This window comes from Podarcis liolepis (assembly GCF_965112155.1).
Source record: "Podarcis liolepis genome assembly, chromosome: 13".
Classification (NCBI taxonomy): Eukaryota; Metazoa; Chordata; class Lepidosauria; order Squamata; family Lacertidae; genus Podarcis; species Podarcis liolepis.
In genome coordinates this window covers 27,636,821-27,657,239 of record NC_139573.1, presented here as the reverse complement: position 1 = coordinate 27,657,239, position 20,419 = coordinate 27,636,821, and the positions used below count along the sequence as shown (strand labels likewise).

The following is a 20,419-nucleotide window of genomic DNA, read 5'->3' as shown; positions in this document are numbered from 1 at the left end:
GAATCTTTACCATCACCGTGCAGAGCCACCAGGGAAGCAAATGGGCAGAAAGGGTCTAATCTGTGCCACACAGCCTGCAGCAGACTCAAATGCCCTGGTTGTTCCCACATCCAACTCAGGAACAGTATCATGACGGCTATCAAATTCTGACCTGTACATGACTTTGTTTGTAGCTTGCCTTTCACCTCCACAACCCTTTCCCTTTGACAATGCACACAACTCAATGCCCCAGTCTATAGGAAGGTTTCTAACAGCACATCAAATCATAGTTTGATTCTGTGGCAGAAAATTCATGATGTGCACAGTGCAATCCATGCTGGGATACGGGACTACAAGCATGCATAATGATCTTCTCTTTTGGTCTTGTGAACTTTGCCTCCCCATTCCTGCTCAGATGCAGCTGCTGAGCCCAAGGACCTTTGTGCCTTTCCTTTCATGTACAACGGCAAGCTCTATGAGTCCTGCACAACACATGGAATGTCCCAGAAAAAGCCCTGGTGCTCTCTCACAGCAGACTATAATGCGGACCTGCAATGGACATACTGCGAGCCTTCAGGTAGGAAGGATGGGAGGGACAGGAAAAAGTTTAGTGGTGAGAGATGGGATGCCAGGTAGATTACACAATACAGAACAAGATGGAGGCAGCTTTCTGTGAAATGCTTATAAGAAGGCGGCACATCCCACAGAATCCTTTTTCCAAAAGTGCAAGCCAAACTGGATGTATATGGCAGAGTCCCCCTGTGTTCAAACATAGAACTATTTCAATCCTGTAGAAAGGGCATGCCCAATTTCAACAAGAAAAGTGGTGGATAGGTGAGAAATACTGAATTTTCCCAATTTCTGCCATTCACTTCCTTTTTCACATATGAGATGTGAGAGGTGAGGCTCTAATATGGCCATAATATGTGGCCATGAATGTATGGAAATCCAAACAGGCCAATTAGAATGATTTTTCTTCTTCTGTCCAACCATTCCTAGCAATACAACTACTGTCAGAGGCAGTTCATATGCCTGGTTTAACCAGTGTGTTGTGCTCACCAAAGTTAATTCATTCTCCACCCATCCTGCCACATCCCTGAATACCAGGCCACTGTTTAAACAGGATCTTGTTGGGCTTTTGCCCTGATCCAACAGGGCTCTTCTTTATTTTCCTTATGTGAAAAGGGCTGCTTTTATATATCTTGAAATATATTGTCCTGATTCAGAGAGGGATGGAAAGTTGAGGCTGATGGTTTCTCTAGCACAAGGATATCTCTGATTAACTCCAATCCCTCCCTGACATACTGTATATTTCTTTTGCATGGTAAAAAAATCAGGCCCTGATGAGATTGCAGAAAGTCCACCTTGCATCTTCCCATTCATCTTTAAGAGACAGTTTTACTACAGCTGCACCACAGATGGGCGGAGAGATAAGAAGCCATGGTGTGCCACCACAGGCGACTATGATACAGACAAGAAGCTGAAGTTATGTCCAGAAGAGCCAGGTAAGAGAAGCTAAAGGCAGGAGGAAGAAACAAGCCAAGCAGGGGCCATATCTATTTATTTTATTTTGTAGATTCAAAAGTCACATTAAAAACAACAACATGTGTGTAGGGCTCCTACAGGTAGATCAGGTTATGCTGCTGGCCATATCCCTGAGGCTGTGCCTTTTCTGGACCACCCCCTTGTCAGGGATGGAGAATCCCTTTCAGACAGAGTTCCTTGTTACTTTCTGGGCAACCTTCCAGTGGTGAATGAAACCAGAAGCAAAAGTGGGTAGAGCAATGAATGTAAATTTTCTCTATTGTAAGATAGGCTAGTTTTTGCACATGTTCATGTACCCTTCTCTATCCTCCATCCAGCCAAGTGAGAGGCATTATCAGAGTTGAAGTACATATTCCAGCTTGGTAAAAATACTCAAGGGGTGTGGCTTGGGTGAAAGAGGGTATGTCCTGGGGAAAGTTTCAAGAGAGGTTTGGAGGACCACATCTGGCTCACAGTCTTGCTTATGTATAGCTGCCCCATACAATTGTGTGGAGCACCTACCTGGGAACAACAACTACAACTCTTTCTAGACATCCATGTGGGTGTTGAGGCAGAAGAACGAGCAGGAGGTATGATATTGGGGGCATGGCCTCACTTTTCATTATACCTGTAGAAGACTACATCATGTGGAGAAAACATGAAGAGGTTTTTAGTATACTAAATTGGCTGATATCATTTCCTCTCTCTGTGGCATCAGTTATGATATGGATTGCCCACATATCCCTCCATCCACCTTATTTCTAATTTTAAAACCTAGGTCCAGATGTGAAGGTAGAGAGTCCATCTTGCACCTTCCCTTTCATCTACAAGGGCAACTCCTATAGCACATGTACTACAGAGGGCATGAGTGATGGGAAACACTGGTGTGCCACCACCAGCAACTATGACACGGATGAGAAATGGATGTACTGCAATGTCACAGGTAGGAAGAGGACAGCAAAAGTGTTTGGGTTGGTTTAGGAGAAGGGTGTTCCTCTTTGTTGCTTGAGAAGCAACATTCCACATTTTCCTGGATGCTGCTTGCAGCTCTGGGTGTCTGTGGATGTTATATCTTCTCTATCTATAATCTGACACAAGATATTTTCTTGGGTGCTCCGCAGATGTTTAAACTCACGTCTTTTTATATTAACATCCAGGGCCAGATTCAAAGGCAGAGAGTCCAACGTGTGTTTTCCCCTTCATTTACAAGGGCCTATCCTACAGCACATGCACTTCAGAAGGCATGAGTGATGGGAATCTTTGGTGTGCCACCACAAGCAACTATGATGTGGATAAGAAATGGGTGTATTGCAATGTCACAGGTAGGAAGAGAACAGCAAAAAGTGTTTGTGTTGGTTTAGGAGAAGGGTGTTCTCCTGCAGATGGGTGGAGTGATGGGAGACTCTGGTGTGCCACCACAAGCAACTATGAAGCTGAAAAGAAATGCCCTAGAGCAACTTTTTTCTCTGCTCATGGATGTAAGAGCTTCAGCTCATCATGGATGACCATCAAACAAATCATTGTCCTGTTCCTTGCTTAGAACAGAGGCGAGTACATCTCAGATTGTATGTATTCCACTCTGGAGTGAAAGTGTGCAGGTTGTGTGCTGATAGAAAATCTTTCTCTAAGTAACCTAAGATGATAACTGCTTCTGCTCTAAGAGGTCCACAAATCCTTGACCCCAGTCCTATTTTTCTAGAAAAAGAGGTGCTGGAACTCACCCGGAAGCCCCCTTTGTTTTTTTATAATGGCAATGGTACCCACCTGAGAGTTGATGGAACTGAGTTCCAGTGAGTTCCAGCTGAAAAAGCCCTGCTTACACCCATTTTCTTTTTCCTTTCAAATTCAGGGCCAGATTCAAATGGAGAGGGTCCTTCTTGTGTATTTCCATTCATTTATAATGGCAAATCCTACAGTGCATGTACCACTGATGGCATGAGTGATGGGAAATGCTGGTGTGCTACCACCAGCAACTATGATTTAGATAAGAAGTGGATGTACTGTAATGACACAGGTAAGAGGAGAAGGGCATATGTAGACTGCAAATGATACTTTTTGACATTTCCCTCCATTTGCATTGAAATGAATGGAATGGGATAATGTAAATACAACATAATCTGCGTCATTCATTATATAATTTATGTAAATTACACAATTTTGCCACAGTGAACAATAACATAATGTACTTTTTGGTGGAAGATGAACTGAAGCAGAATGGAAACAGTGCTGCATGCAATGAACAGCACCTTCTTGCATCCCTAGTGGTACTTAAGAAGCAACATTCCACTTTTTCCTGGATTCTGCTTGCAGCTCTTGGTGTCTGTGGATGTTATATCTTCTCTATCTGTAATCTGACACGAGATATTTTCTTGGGTGCTCCACAAATGTTTGAACCCACTTTTTTATGTTAACATCCAGGGCCAGATCCAGAGGTAGAGAGTCCAACCTGTGTCTTCCCTTTCATCTACAAGGGCCTATCCTACAGCACATGCACTTCAGAAGGCATGAGTGATGGGAAACTCTGGTGTGGCACCACGAGCAACTATGATGTGGATAAGAAATGGATGTACTGCAATGTGACAGGTAGAAAGAGAACAGCAAAAGGTGTTTGTGTTGGTTTAGGACAGGCATGGCCAAACTTGGCCCTCCAGCTATTTTGAGACTACAACTCCCATCATCCCTCGCTAACAGACCAATGGTCAGGGATGATGGGAACTGTAGTCCCAAAACAGCTGGAGGGCCAAGTTTGGCCATGCCTGGTTTAGGAGAAGGGTGTTCCTCTTTGTCTGATCATGCAAAAGCAAGGAACTGTGGGGGTTTAAGGAAGAGAGCACTCTGGAGACAAAGAAGGACAGACGTCATAGAGGTGTATAGAATTAGCCTAAAACTAATGGATGTTCTGTAATTTCACAGGAAGAGAACAACACAACATAGGAAGCTTCTACATATATTGAGTAAGACCATTTGAAATACTAGCTCAGTGTTTTCTATATCACTTGGCAGCAGCTCTTCAGGGTTTCAGGCAGGCAACCTTGCTTGCAGTTGCTAGAGGTTCATTCTGGAGTCATCTGCATGCAAAGCAGTTGGCCTACCACTGAGCTATGAGCCTTTTTCCTTTCTGGAGTAGTCAGGTTCTGCTATCACTGGCTCTTGGGTGGGCTAGCCCTGGCTGTGTCACGTAGTTTTGGCAATCATTTGCGTTTTTGTGTCCTTTTGGTGATATAGTTAGGCATTATCATGTGACATTTATGTGATGTTGTAGTTTGATTAGTGCAATGTGTTGCTTTCTTTTCTTTTCTTTTTTGTAATTTCATACAATGTTTTGCTTCATTGTTCATTACATGCATTATAACGTTTCCATTCACTTGGAGCTTCCAGATTTGGATGGAAAAGGGAAGTTATAAATTTATGTCTTGCCAAATGCAAGGTGGTTCTTTTAAATAATAATAATAATAATAATAATAATAATAATAATAATAATAATTTTTTATTTATATCCCGCCCTCCCCAGCCAAGGCCGGGCTCAGAGCGGCTTACAAGCAATAATAAAAACAAGATGAATGATTACAACTTAAAAACAAAAATAAAATACAACATTAAAATAATGGAACATTAAAATATTAAAATGTAGCCTCATTGCAGGAGAAGGAAAAGAAAAAAGAAAATGGGGGGGAGGGAATCAAATTGGCTCCAAGCCAAGGCCAGGCGAATGAAAATGAGATAAATAAATAAATGAGATCCAGAAGTAATACAAAACACAAGTGAGTGAGAAGATTAAAGATTTTATTCTAAACAGCAAGTAATCTATACAGTGGTACCTCGGTTTACAAACTTAGTCCGTTCCAGAAGTCCGTTCTTAAACCAAAGCGTTCTTAAACCAAGGCATGCTTTCCCTACTGAGGCCTCCCGCCACCGGTGCCCTTCCACCATTCGGCTTCCATTTGGCTTCCGAGGCAAAGTTCGCTAACCGGAACAACTACTTCCAGTTTTGCAGAGTTCGTATCCCGAATTGTTTGTTAACAGGGCTATTCGGAGACTGAGGTACCACTGTACATACCAAGCAAGCACCTCAATCTGACACTTGGAAGCCCTCAAGAAGTGGCAAAGTGATTCCCTCAGGTAGCCTTAGGCCATCAGTCCATGCATGAGCTTCTTAGACTCTGCTCAACACCATCTGATTAATAGATAGATAGCCCTTTAGCCCGTGTGGCTTGCTCGCCTTGCTACATGCAGATTATTGATTTGCCACCTCTCCCAAGGCCTCACATTCTCCAAACAATGTCTAACACCAAAGAAGGTGAAGGTACCCAGCACTATCACTTCCTTGCACAGATTAGGGCATTAAAGGCTGTTGCGTGGCAAGGCCCCCAGACCAGCCCCTTGTTAAAATAAATTCACACGGACACAGAATATTTAGTTTAAGGTTACTGGCAAAATTATAGGCCACAACTTTATTGAATTACAGAAATGTGAGCGGTATTGGCATAGACTATATCAGACTCCTGCCCGCTTTGCAGGTAGTCAATAAGGGTAAGCCACTCCAATAGGAAGCCACATCGGGGGAACCCGCCTATAGCTTTCCTCGGTGTTCCCAGAGGGCTGGCATGGCCCTAGCCCCTCAAGCAGACTTTGGACAGGAACCAGGCCCTGGCTTCCTTTAATGGAATACCCTTGGTCAATGAAGGGGCAGGTGATGGCTGACCTCACTTCCCCCACAATTCAATGAGCCAATGCCTAACCGCTAAGCCTTACAATGTTGTGACGATTGCTAAGAGGTAGGCACAAACCAAGTGGCCCATGCCAATTTGCCAAATGGAAAAATTCCTACCTGCCGCCTGTCCCAAGACAGGCGACCAACCAATGTCCATAGCAAGGCCAGAGAACACATAAATTACAGGGCGGGTGTGTGGGTGTTTGGCAGTGTGAATCAGGTGCATAGCCATGTCACGCTGTCGCTTTTAAACTCCTCACAATCCCCCTGCTCAAAAATGATTGGCCAATAGGTTTGGGGTGATTGTGATGCCACCGTGGCATGAAAGCATTACTCTGCCCATGCCAGGGAGGGGGGAGGAACCGGGCTGGGCGCCTGCCCGCAACCAGGACCTCTCTAAAGATGATCCCACTTCTCAGCCATCAAAGAGCTAACAAGAGATAAGAAGGGGAAGGAACGGAGGCAGGAAAGGCAACTATGTTAGATCACTAACTCCTCAATACAATTTATTTTCTGGATAGATTGCCCATACAATGCGAGAACTGCATAATAAACTGCTTCTCCTCCATGTCTACCTCAGTCTTCTTCAACTTCCCATCATCCCTCACCATTGGCTAAGCTGATTGGGAAAATGAGATGGAATTAGCAAGTCTTGGAGAACAAGCAAATAGAATAATGAAGGTATGTGTGAAAGTGTTCCATTCTTTAAGAACATTTCTTCCTTCTATCTGTTCAAAAACCAGGGCCTGATGAGAGTGTGGAAAGCCCGCCTTGTGTCTTCCCATTCACCTACAAGGGCAAGTTTTACCTCAGCTGCACTGCAGATGGGCGGAGTGATGGGAATCTCTGGTGTGCCACCACAAGCAACTTTGAAGCTGACAAGAAATGGAAGTTCTGCCAGGACTCAGGTAAGCTCAGAGAAAACAGAGGAAGTGAAGGTTAATCATTCCCATTGGTACCAGATGGTCAAACTGGTGTGGGCCAAGATACTTCCTCAGTTCCTCAGGAGCTCTGAACCCATTGGTTTCCTCTTGTTTAGTGAAATGCTAAGATTTCATTAAAATTACAGTGTTTTAAAGGAAGCAATAGCATGACAGCACACAAGCTGTTCAGTGGATGATAGTCTCACTAGATAGGCTACATCTAACTTCAGAATATAATCTTTATCCTTGCTAGCTGGAAGAGTACCAGCTTTCAGTCCCAATCCTACCTGCTCAACCCTCCTTTAATTTTTTTTAACCCAATGTATTTTGTCAGTGACCTGATGCGTTTTTATTTTCTTCCTATCTACAAATAATCCAGAGGTTACTGAATGGACGTAACACTTTATGTTTCTTACAGGAACTGGGCAGTTGTCTGGGTTAGGGCATATTTGAATCCCACCCTATAATGATAGGAGCGTAAAGGGCTTTGGGAATGCAGGATAATATGGTGGTGGGCATGGATTTATTTATAACATTTCTTACCTTCCCCTTCACCATAAGGCCGTGGGACAGGTTGCAACAATACAATCATACAATGATAAAAACACATAAAGCAAGTTTATACAAGAATAATAAAAAGAAAAGCAGCACAATATAGGTTAATTCAGGAGGAGTTGCCATCAGACGTAAGGGTTGGGGCCTTCACAGTGGTAACACACTGACTATGGAATGTTTTTCACAGGGAGTTTCACTTCACATCTACTTTAATGTCATTTCAGCCCCATCTGATTTCATTTTTTTAAAAAAAACAACAACTCTCTCAGTGTTTTCCCAGCCCCCTCCTATGATAGGGCCTAGAGGTACTTTTTTCTCTGCTCATGGATGTAAGAGCTTCAGCTCATCATGGATGACCATCAAACAAATCATTGTCCTGTTCCTTGCTTAGAACAGAGGCGAGTACATCTCAGATTGTGTGTATTCCACTCTGGAGTGAAAGTGTGAAGGTTGTGTGCTGATAGAAAATCTTCCCTATAAGTAACCTAAGATGATAACTGCTTCTGCTTTGAGAGGTCCACAAATCCTTGCCCCGAGTGCAAGAAAAAGAGGTGCTGGAACTCACCAGGAAGCCTCCCTTGTTTTCTTATAATGGAAATGGCACCCACCTGAGAGGTGCTGGAACTGAGTTATGGTGAGTTCCAGCTTAAAAAAGCCCTGCTTGCACTCATTTTCTTTTTCTGTTCAAATTCAGGGCCAGACTCAAATGGAGAGGGTCCTTCCTGTGTATTTCCATTCATTTATAATGGCAAGCCCTACAGTGCATGCACTACTGACGGCATGAGCAATGGGAAATGCTGGTGTGCTACCACCAGCAACTATGATTTAGATAAGAAGTGGATGTACTGTAATGACACAGGTAAGAGGAGAAGGACATGAGTAGTTTGTGTTCATTTAGGATAGAAGGTGGGGAATTCTTTCATTCAAAGGGCAGCTGACCCTTCTATTTCACACTTGATAAATTCTCCATGGATTTTTGAACATGGAAATTATAGGAGTGGGGGGAGGCATTCAGAACATAATGTACAGACACTGTTGCAGTTATATTGGTTGCCTATTTGTTTTGGGAATTTGTTTTTTAAAAAATTGTGGCATTGATCTTTAAAGCCCCTAAATAATTTCAACCAGATTATTTGAAGGACCATCTGTGCTCATAGGAACCTTCCCGGTTCTTAAGATAAGCCTCAAGAAGCTTGCTCAAAGGCTTGCTGTCAAGGCCCATTAGGCTGGTAGACACTAGAAACTGGGGCTTAATCATTGATGACCCCGTAATTTCTTTTAAATGTTCTGAAGGGGATACTTACGGTCCCATCTTTGTTAACTTTCAAATGGATTTTAAACCTTTTTATTTCTATGTGAATTACACTAACACCCTTGAACAGCTATTGAAGTGTTCTGTTTTGTAATTTGCATTGTATTGTATGGATTTTAAAAATAACTCATATGTGGTACACGCGGTGGGGTGTTGCTTTCCTGGCTATGGCAGTGCTGTTGCTTGCTGGGAGTGGAGTGGGGTGGAGCAGCATGGTAGCAAGGTCACTGGTTTGGCAAGGGCCAGGAGTGTCAGCTTGGCCCTGCAACTGTGGGTATGTGAGGCCATGGGTGCCAGGCAGCTTGCATGGCCCTGTCACTGAAATTTGTGGGTGCCTGGCCCCTTCATGGGTAATTTTTTGGGTGCTTGGGCACCCAGGGCCCCAGGGAGTTGGCACCTATGGCAAGGGTAGTGGACCCTACTGTATGTGTGTCTGCATTGGCTTCTGCTAACCCAATGCTTTCTACACCCTCACTGCTGTGCTGCCCTATCTCACCCTGGTTCTGGCAAGTGGACAGGAGCAGTACCCCACCAGACAGACACCATCACTAGACAGACACAGACTTTCTGTCCTTCATTTGAGCTTTAAAATATATAGGACTTGTATCACAGAACAAGAAAATAAGTTAAGACGTCTGAGAGAACATTTCTACTTTAAGAATACATAATCTATTTGTTTAATGACAGGACCTGACAAGAGTGTGGAAAGTCCACCTTGCACCTTTCCATTCATCTTTGAGGGAAAATTGTATGTCCACTGCACTGCAAGTGGGCGGAATGATGGGAGGTTGTGGTGTTCCACCACCAGCAACTATGATGTTGACAAGAAATGGAAGTTCTGCGAGGAGGACTCAGGTAAGGGCCTGAAGAAGTCAAAAGCTTGGAGAAGAAAACAGAGACAAACCTCCTGCAGTGAGATACAGAGGGGAACAGAATGAATGCAGATTAGTGATTGCCATTGCTAAAAGTTGGTTAAATACGTTGGCAACTCTTGGGACAAATTGTTATGTTTGTATGTCATCACAGTGGGCTCCAGGTCTTCCACCCTGATCCCACTGCATTCCTCTAATGAGTTCCTGTCACCAGGTGCCAAAGCAGTAATGGGAGTAAGGGAAAGAGATAAATATTTGGGCAGCACCTATGGATGTTAGAGAATTTCAGTAAAAATGGAAATGGGAGTGGAAATCACCAATGTTCTTTTATTCATCCCATGAAAAAAATCCAGTGAATAAAATCAGTATTTGCTATTGTTTCTGGTACTTTATGATAGTTCCCTCCATTTGCATTGAAATGAATGGAGTGGGATAACGTAATGACACAATAACCAGCGTCATTAATTATAAAACTTACGTAAATTACAATACATACAAACTTATGTACAATTTTGCCACATTGAACAATAACATAATGTAGTTTTTGGTGGAAGATGAACTGAAGCAGAATGGAAACAGTGCTACATGCAATGAATACAGGGCAGGTTGGAAAATAATACCTTCTTGCGTCCCTAGTGGTGCATAAGAAGCAACATTCCACGTTTTCCTGGATTCTGCTTGCAGCTCTTGGTGTCTGTGGATGTTGTATCCTCTCTATCTGTAATCTGCCACGAGATATTTCCTTGGGTGCTCCACAAATGTTTGAACCCACTTCTTTTTATGTTAACATCCAGGGCCAGATCCAGAGGTAGAGAGTCCAACATGTGTCTTCCCTTTCATCTATAAGGGCCAATCCTACAGCACATGCACTTCAGAAGGCATGAGTGATGGGAAACTCTGGTGTGCCACCACCAGCAACTATGATGTGGATAAGAAATGGGTCTACTGCAATGTCACAGGTAGGAAGAGAACAGCAAAAAGTATTTGTGTTGGTTTAGGAGAAGGGTGTTCCTCTTTGTCAGATCAAGCAAAAGCAAGCAGCACTGGAGGATTAAAAAGGAGAGTACTCTGCAGACAAAGAAGGACGGACATCATAGAAGTGTATATAATTAGCTTAAAACTACCAACATTCTTCTCTCCCCCCCCCCACTTCCTTCTTGAAACAGGACCAGATATAAGCAAGGAAGCTCCCAAATGTGCCTTTCCATTCATCTTTGAGGGCAAGTTGTATATGAATTGCACTGCAAGTGGGCGGAATGATGGGAAGCTGTGGTGTTCCACCACCAGCAACTATGATGTCGACAAGAAATGGATGTTCTGTGAGGAGGACTCAGGTAAGGGCCTGAGGAAGTCTAAAGCTAGGAAAAGAAAATAGAGACCAGCTTCCAGCAGGGAGATTCAGAGGGGCACAGAATGAATGCAGATTAGTGATTTCCATTTCACATGTTCACGTGCCCTTTTCTATCCTTTAGCTAGCCAAGTGAGAGGTATTATCAGAGTTCAAGTACACATTCTAGCTTGGTAAAAATACTCAAGGAGTGTGGTTTGGGTGAAAGAAGGTGTGACCTGGGGAAAGTTTCAAGGGTCAGACAGAGAGGTTTGAAGAACCACATCTGGCCCACGGTCTTGCTTATGTATAGCTGCCCCATACAATTGTGTGGAGCACCTACTTGGGAACAACAACTACAATTCTTTCCAGACATCCATATTTAACATGTGGGTGTTGAGAGGGAAGAACGAGCAGGAGGTATGATATTGGGGGCATGGCCTCACTTTACATTATACCTGTAGGAAACTACATCATGTGGAGAAAACATGAAGAGGGCTTTAGTTTACAAAAAAATCAAAAAGACAAAAACTGAACTGCATTGATCTGATCCAAAAAATTAGTGACTCCAATGTTAAAAGACAGCCATATATGTGTGTCTAGTTGTTCCCTCAGCATGTCATATTTATTCAGAGACCTCAACTTCTGACTTGTGGGGATTCTCTATCTACTAAAGCACTTCTAATACTTGCTTAGTTATTTTGCATATTTCTCATATGGCTCTTGTCCAGAGTAGTTGGATTTTGGGGCATTCCCACCACATGTGGAGGTATGTGCCTGTGGAGGTGCATCTTCTCCAGCATTGTGGTGAGGTTCCTGGGCGTATTTGTGCTAGTTTCAGTGGTGTTTGGTAACACCTGTGAGTTCTTTCTTTTTTGTTGATATGGATTTAAAGGGAGGTTTAAACCACATTCTGGTCCACCGAGTGGGGTTAATATCATAGCCTATGTCATCCTCCCATTGTTTTTTGATTACGTCTAGGGGGGTTGTGGAGTAGTATTTTGTATATTGCGGATGCTATCCATTTGCCATATCCCTTTGTTGTTAGGAGGAGGTTTTTGAAGGTCTTTAGGGGCCTAGTTTGCTGACATAATACCCCACACATACATTAGGTAAAATAGAAACATTGCCACCCGACTCTACCCACACTCACCCTGGCCACCTCTACCTCTCCCCCCTTTTCTTCCTAATGTAACACTAATGTCTCAACAAATGAAACTGACTTGTAGAAAATGTAACTTGAAAAAGAGACATTGACATACTTTTGTAAACCAAGAAATCTTTAATTAAAATATATTAAAAATAAAATATCTATTAAAGCGCTGTTATCTAGCAAAAAATAGTAACGGGAGAATTACTTACTTAAATTAAATATAAGGGAACAAAATAGTTTTTGGGGCCCAAATATGCAGCAAAATTCAGCTTCTCGGGTGTTGTGTATGGTTATTTGGATTGGCTGGTATCATATTCTCTCTGTGTGGCATCAATTATGATATGGCTTGCCCACATATCCCTCCACCCACCTTATTTCTAATTTTAAAACCTAGGTCCAGATCTGAAGGTAGAGAGTCCATCTTGCACCTTCCCTTTCATCTACAAGGGCAACTCCTACAGCACATGTACTAAAGAGGGCATGAGTGATGGGAAACTCTGGTGCGCCACCACCAGCAACTATGACAAGGATGAGAAATGGATGTACTGCAATGTGACAGGTAGGAAGAGGACAGCAAAAGTGTTTGGGTTAGTTTAGGAGAAGGGTGTTCCTCTTTGTCTGATCATGCAAAAGCACTGAACTGTGGAGGATTATGGAGGAGCGTACTCTGCAGACAAAGGAGGACAGCAGGGCCGTCTTTAGCATATGTGCTTCTGGGGTGCAAAGATCCACCCAGAGCCCCCAAATTTAGTTTAGGGGGAGTGAACTCAAAGTTCACCTGTAACAACAATGCTGCGGAAAAAACTGCTTTTGTTTCCTGACTCATCGGGAATATTTGACGCTACGGAGTAACAGAGCGATGGTGGAGGTGGGCGGGGACTTATGCTCCGTTACTTTTCACTGCTGCCGATCGTGAGGGACTGGTTGGCACCCCCCAGAATTCGGTGCCTGGGTGCCCCGCACCCCCAGGTAAAGTTGGCCCTGGAGGACAGGCATCATAAACGTGTATATAATTAGCCGAAAATTAGCCTCTCCCCGCCCTTCCTCCTTGAAACAGGACCAGATATAAGCAAGGAACCTCCCAAATGCATCTTTCCATTCATATTTGATGGCAAGAATTACAGCAGCTGCACAGAAGATGGACGGACTGATGGGAAGCTGTGGTGTGCCACCACTGCCAACTATGATGCAGATAAGAAATCAATGTTTTGCACCATCACAGGTAAGAGACAGGCAGAGGAGAAAAGTGGAGAGACATACCTTTTCTCTGAGGCTCATTCTTTACTGCAATTAAAATGGAAATTCATGCCCCCTTTTTTCTTGGGATGCAATTTACAGCTTTCCAAAGGAGAGCATCAACATTTATCTGTTAGTAGATAAGCTCATTAATGATGCTTGATCTGCTTATATCACATCTAGATGAGGGACATAATCCCAATGTATTTGGTGACCACACTCATTTTTGATCACATTATTTTCACATTTTGACTATGAGGTTTTCATTGTTTGTGTGTGCTGGAGGTTTAAATGTGTGATAGGGCAATATAAGTGCCAACTCTACCCCTATCCCCCATTTTCATCACCAAAGGTGCATGTGCAAAAATCACTTTGTGGTAACCTTACTGCAACAAAATATAACGAGCAAACTGGGGCCGCACACATTTATACATGTGGCAAATTGCTCACCACTATATTTTCTGTTTATACAAGAAGAATCTTCCTTGTTCTACCTTGTATCCATAAGTATGAATGGCCCTCTAAAGTAGAACATCTGCTGCAAATACTCCTCCCTTCTGTGTTAAGGAAGGGTTGGGATTAGCGAGTGCTTCCTCATCTGGCTTGCTCAGTACCTTATTATGACACTGTCATTAAAAAAACCATTTATGTCCATGTAAAACTGAAGAGTAACTACTCTGTATAGGGCAGCAAAGCCTGTGAAAGTAAAATACATGCACGAGAAAGAAGAAATTTTGTGGCTGTGAAGAAAGGCAGCGTGGCAGGAATCTAGCTATTTTCTCCTATGGCAGTGTTCTTTGACTTTGGGTCCCAATTGTTGTTAGGACTACAATACCCATCATCCAGAGCCAGCTTGGCCAAATATTCAGGGATAATGGGAGTTGTAGTCCAACAACATCTGGAGAGCTAATATTAAAGACATCAACAAAGAGGGAGTTTTAGTTCAAGGTTAAGCCTTTTAAAAGGCAAGCAGTAACAGGAACACAACCAGTTATTCTAAGGCTCACTGAAGAAGAAAACAACATGCTTGCCATGTGAATGCCATTGTTCTCTTGATTTGTGCTGTTGGTGACTTAATATTGTTTCTGGTTTAAAATTAGTTTAATTGTTATGGTGTCACCAAGGAATGACAGGAGCTCTAGTTTCTAAGAGGCACCAGACACTTTCTGGCAATGGCCATGATCCCAGAACCTCAAAAAGGACCAACCTGGAATTTCTGCAGTTAGGAAAGTAATGGGGAAATGCAGTGAAAAGTGTGAATCAGGATGAATGCTCGTTGCTGTATAACCTTTCCACAAACAAATAAGCTCTAAGTTAGCCTTTGTATAAACTTTGTGGAAGCAAATCAAGATTGTCTAACCTCCTTGTGAACAATTTGGAATGAATGTTCAATAAAGACCAGCCATAGTCTAACGTCTGTGTAAGCTTTCTTCAAGCAAATCTGGATAAATGCTCAGTAAGCAGGTCACCTGGAAGCAACCTAAGAGAGGGAATTCTGCAAGGAATTAAGAAAACTCAACATAACATGTTCCCATAATTGGGGTCCCTGGGATTCCTGGGAGGCATGGTGCTTGTTTAAAGTAATTTGTAGTCTGAGATGCAAATGTGGTCTTACTCCAACTCTCTCACCCCCCTTCTTTTCTATTCAGAAACAGGCTGTGTCTTCCCTTTTATCTATAAGGGGAAACCTTATGAAAGCTGCACCACCCTGGATAAACATGAAGGAAAAGCTTGGTGTGCCACCACTCCAGACTACCAAACTGGCTTGAAATGGAGATTCTGCAACCGTAAGCAGATTGGGAGGGCAAATAAAAGGTCAAGGGTGGGGTGGGGGTTATTTATGTTCCTATTTGCAGGTCAGACTAAAGACCAGGTCGAAGTGTGGGTGCATGGAGCCTATGAGTTGAGACCATACAAAATCTTTACTTCTTACTTGGCATGGAAGTTAAGGCATTTGTCATGCCTTACAATTTCCTGGTGGTTTTGGAGCACAAGATTGTGCCTTAACTTTCATCTGAAACACAAGGGGTTTTAAAATCACTGAATAATCTTGTCATAGGTAGAAATTATGGGGAATGGTAGACTAAAAGTGTGAAACTTAAGTAGGGATGACAAAAATATACTAGTGAAAATAAAATAACCAATTTGTTATCTTAAGAGAAAGATACACTTTTCAAAATTGTGTATACAGTCGTAGCTTGGAAGCCAAACACCTTGGCACTCGTACATTTTATCTCCCAAAATGCCACAAACCTGGAAGTGAGTGTTCCGGTTTGCGAACGTTCTTTGGAAGCCAAATGTCCGGCACGGCTTCCGTAGCTTCCGAATGGCTGCAGGAACTTCCTGCAGTCAATCAGAAGCCATGCCTTGTATTCCAAACAAGGTAGAACTGTACAGTGGTACCTTGGGTTACATACACTTCAGATTACATACGCTTCAGGTTACATACTCTGCTAACCCAGAAATAGTGCTTCAGGTTAAGAACTTTGCTTCAGGATGAGAACAGAAATCATGCTCTGGTGGCTCAGCAGCAGCAGGAGGCCCTATTAGCTAAAGTGGTGCTTCAGGTTAAGAACAGTTTCAGGTTAAGTACAGACCTCCAGAACGAATTAAGTACTTAACCTGAAGTACCACTGTATTAGGAGAAATTTGCACTTAAACAGTGAGAGTAACCGAAATTGATAGACTTGCCCATCCCTCAGGTTAACCTCTTCAATCCGCTTTTTCTTTCTTTCTTTCCATTCAGAATTGGACTGTGTCTTCCCCTTCATCTTTCGTGGCAAGTCATACGACAGCTGCACCAAAGCAGGACGCTCAGATAAAAGGAGCTGGTGTTCCCTCACTAGCAATGCTGACACTGACAACAGATGGATTCTGTGCTGATTCAAGCAGAGGAAGTTCAGGTGGGGATGGATCACAGTGGAACTGAGGGATGCTTCCAGACAAGCAGAGATGAAGAAATTGGCAGTAAAGTCTAGTAGCAGACATGTCATGTGGGGTTGCTGGTTCATGTGTTTTGTCTCATATGTAGGACGAGGCAAAGAGATTTTATCTTAACCCACATGCTGAGACTCTTCCTATATATTTAGCTCTCTTTTCAGTTTGTGTCCAAAGGAGCTGACTAACCAACTACCTGGTCTTGCTGAGATGTTTGTAGTTTTAGTTTGGATGGTCCTGACTCTGAATGATGAGGATGTCAACGAAAAAGAAGACCAACAAATGAACCAAGTCCAGCTGTCTTTTTCCTACTTTGATGAGTTTTGTAGCTGGGAATAAAAAAATCTCTCAGACTTCCAATCTGTATGCCTTCTCCTTCTACCCCCCCCTTCCATCTTTCTGAAAATCTTCCTGTCCAAGGTGTTTCTTAGCAGCTGTGGTGTGCAACAACTCTAGTGCAGAAGAAAGCAGGCTTGAAGCTTGCATATTCTACTAAAAATTAGTGATCCACCAACTGGAGTCAGATGCAAAAGTCATACACTTACTTAGAATTAAAGAGCATGGTGCTTCTGAGCTACTGCTCAGAACTGAGCTGGGCTCAGTCTTTTCACTCAAAATCTGCTTTCCCAGCATTCTTCATTTCAATAGTCGAAGGAGCAAGGTGAGGAGCCATTTCATTGTCCCTATTGTTAAAACAACTCTGAGAGCCACATATCCTTGCTGATCTACTGCATATCAACCAGACACCTGTCATTAGATCTGCTCATCCTGACCCACCCATCATTGCTGCCTTGCACTTACCCTGTATAAAGCAGAGACAAAGGATTGAGTTCTCACATGCATGCTCCTTACTTAAGGACCACCACAATCAGTTATGGACTTTAGATTCATAATTCTGATAAAGGAGTTGGCATGGGAATCTATTATTGTTTGGTATTAAACCATTGCTGGCTTAGAGATGAACTACTTCTGAATACTGGACTGGAAATAGTTGGCTAGAATATCCTTTTCAATGTGGCACCTATTACACGTGCATTTGCTCAGTGCAAAGGAACAGCTGACACTCTCCTTTGTTATCAGTAGTGATTGCTACGAAGGAACAGAAGTAGCTTTCTAAGTTGATGATGTGAAGCACACTTAAGATAGAAACACTTGAGGAATTCAGCTTATTTGAATTCCTATGCAAAATTACCTTTTCTCCAAGTATTGGGAAGCTTTAGGAGCAATGCTACCAAATTTTCCATTCGGTGGGAGACCACTGGGATTGTGAATTCAGCTGCTTCTTCGGAAGTGAGGTTGAAAGATATTCAGGGGTACAAGAACTGGGGAGATAGCGTGGAAAAAAAGTTACCATCACCAGCCCGGCATCAGTTCTGGGTTAAATGTAACCTTGCATCTCCACCAACAATGAATTTCCTAAGGAGCTATTTAACACACCTTCTGTGACCTCATAAATGATTGGAGTCAGCCAATCAGGAATCGGTGGGTATAAGCACAGTGTGACATGTTATGATGTCATAATCCAACAGCCAGTGTATAGGCATAACTGTAGACAGAGTAGGAAAGGCAGCTCCCCTTAACCACTTCTGTTTGTCTTGATAGGAACACATATGTAGCCAGTCTCAGGGGTGTAGTGTGGGGGATGCCAGAGAGGCCACGGTCCCTGGCACACAATTTTTGAGGGGGCATGAACCAGGTGCCCCCCATGTAGGCACCCCAGTGCAGAACAGCTCAGTGCTTCTTCCTGCCTGCCAAGGGCCGCATTAACTGGCTGGGCTCCCCCTGCACGGGAGGGCAGGCAGCTCATCACAGCCCCACTTTGCTCTAGTGGGGGTGGGGTTGCTCTGGCAGCCTTGGCGTTGTGGGCTCGGCTGGCACACTCTGCCTGGCAGGTGCGCGTGCCCCAACTGCTAGCAATCAATGCTATGCCACTGGCCAGTCTATATGAAGGTAGTAGAAGTCACCCACTATTACAACATTTCAAATGCTTCCTTGATTTCATTCTTTAAAATAATAGCACCTGGTTTTCAGCAGCTTACTGCCTCTGATAGTGGAGGCAGAACATTGCCATCATGCCTAGTAGCTACTGAGAGTTAGACAAATTCATGAAGGATAAGGCTATCTTACAAATCCATTCAAGTTGCTGGCCATCACTATATCTCATGCGAGTGAATCACATTATTTGATTATATGCTATGTGAATGAATACTTCATTTTTTTGTGTCCTGACTCTTCCAACATTCAGCTTCAGCGCATGTTCCTGTGTTCTGATATTATAGAAAGATACACACTTTCTCACCTTTCTCTACTACTTCTGAGCAGACACGCTTAGGGTTTTTCTGACATGGAACCATTTCTTCACAACTTGCATAACCGGACTCTTATATTCCCATTACACCAGTTGACAGATCCTTGGAGAATGATGAAAAATTGAAAATCCTCCAAGAACTGGCCAGTGCCAGATCCCATCACTTTTGGCATTTACCACATCCTGGTAAACATTCAGTTATCACCTGGCACAGCAATTCAAAGTTCAGTTATGAAAGAGAACTAGTTACATAATTATGTGATCTGCGGGAGGGGGCATTAGGGAAGAAGGCCCATTTCCACAAAAAGTTGGGAAAGAGCCTCTTTTGTAGGAATCTTACCATGCCTCAAATATGCACGAGGGAGAAATTAATCCACTTTGAATTTTAAATCGAAATTACCTAGTATGCAGTCCCTGGGGTAGGGTGCTTTTCTAATGGTTCTAATACATTTTATCCTGCACTGTAAATAGCAGGTTGTGGCAGGGTGGATTCAGACTGGTATAATGGTTTTGGTGGAAAGGATTAATAGAACTTTCCCTATTTAGAGTTTTGGATGGTGTGAGAGATCCAGTCACAGACCTCTGGGTTTCACCAGTGGTTTGGTTTATAATAGGGTCCCCAAATGCACACTGGTACATTATGGTCTTTACTGATCTTCTAAAAAACCAATAAAGAGTTGGGCTGCCAAATTTCCATAGTGAGGGCACCACACCTTAACCCTCACCCAGGCCCTGTACCAGCCACTCCCCATACCATCCATTGGTTGAGTGCAGTGGGGCAGCCTGTCAGACACACATAGTCTGGCCCCATGAGGTGGAACCTTAAGTTTTCAGAGTTCCAACTCTTGGGATGAGCCTATATACATTCGGACTCCAGATACAACCTCTTACACATGGACAGTGGTGTGGGGAGGGTGGTGTGAGTCACAATAGGAGGGATGGGGCGAGTGAGCCAGGTCCTCCTGCTCCTCTCACTCATGAAATTATCACTGCTTGTTTTGGGTCACCTGCATAAGTCTTGTTATCACAACTTTTTCTGCATTAGTGAACAAAGACACCCTATCTTCCATAGAATTATCTACAAAAGTTACCGGTCGATTACCTTCTAAGCGTGGCTTTTGTTCTGTTTGACAGCAGTGATAAACCCTGCTTCAAGAGCTTCTTCGTAGGTAGTTAGGCCACGTTCCTTCTGAGAATTTAACTCTTCCCTCCTATGTATGCACTGACTCCCAAAAAGCGAGATAGAGCAGGTATCTTAGCAGTTTGGAGAACAGTTAGGAAAACCTCCCATTTGCTCTCCAGTCCCACTGTACCTTAGTGAGTTATTTTTAATTTGAGGCAGAAATATCCTACAAACCTCTCTCCCTGTCTCTGGTTGCAAAAATACAACAGTAATAAAATTAAATAGGTAACAATTTGTTGCCCTTTCATAAACCTTAAAATCAGCTGCCCGAGGCAGGCACCTCACTACTGGTAGGGCTGGCCCTGGGTGTTCTTTAGGGTCTGGATATAGCACCCAATAAAACATACCATTCCCATAGGCTGGACAAACAATGAAACTTCTATACGATTGGTGGTTTTG

At 43.2% G+C, this 20,419-nt stretch overlaps 1 protein-coding gene and 1 long non-coding RNA gene across 4 annotated transcripts; one reads left to right on the top strand and one right to left on the bottom strand.

The window, feature by feature from the left end:
* The first annotated feature begins 400 nt into the window (after positions 1–400).
* Positions 401–16,889, top strand: LOC310691003 (uncharacterized protein). 3 transcript variants are annotated; one of them, XM_083470570.1, is made up of 13 exons: positions 401–556; positions 1,317–1,484; positions 2,282–2,446; positions 6,958–7,122; positions 8,387–8,551; positions 9,692–9,859; positions 10,671–10,835; positions 11,043–11,210; positions 12,751–12,915; positions 13,414–13,578; positions 15,242–15,379; positions 16,339–16,495; positions 16,682–16,889. In XM_083470570.1, exons 1-12 carry the CDS (start codon positions 436–438, stop codon positions 16,473–16,475), a joined length of 1,890 nt encoding a protein of 629 aa, XP_083326696.1. In that variant the 5' UTR covers positions 401–435; the 3' UTR covers positions 16,476–16,495; positions 16,682–16,889. The 3 variants fall into 3 exon arrangements, with proteins under 3 accessions (XP_083326696.1, XP_083326697.1, XP_083326698.1); XM_083470571.1 differs by lacking the exon at positions 9,692–9,859 and having other exon boundaries at positions 16,339–16,889; XM_083470572.1 differs by lacking the exons at positions 401–556; positions 1,317–1,484; positions 2,282–2,446; positions 9,692–9,859 and adding exons at positions 2,667–2,825; positions 3,353–3,517; positions 3,922–4,086 and having other exon boundaries at positions 16,339–16,889.
* Positions 16,890–17,001: 112 nt separating this feature from the next.
* LOC310691126 lies at positions 17,002–20,379 on the bottom strand. The gene is made up of 3 exons (XR_014518343.1): positions 19,940–20,379; positions 18,829–18,940; positions 17,002–17,851 (listed from the first exon to the last, which is right to left on the bottom strand). It is a non-coding gene; the product is annotated as an uncharacterized lncRNA (long non-coding RNA).
* Positions 20,380–20,419: the final 40 nt, after the last annotated feature.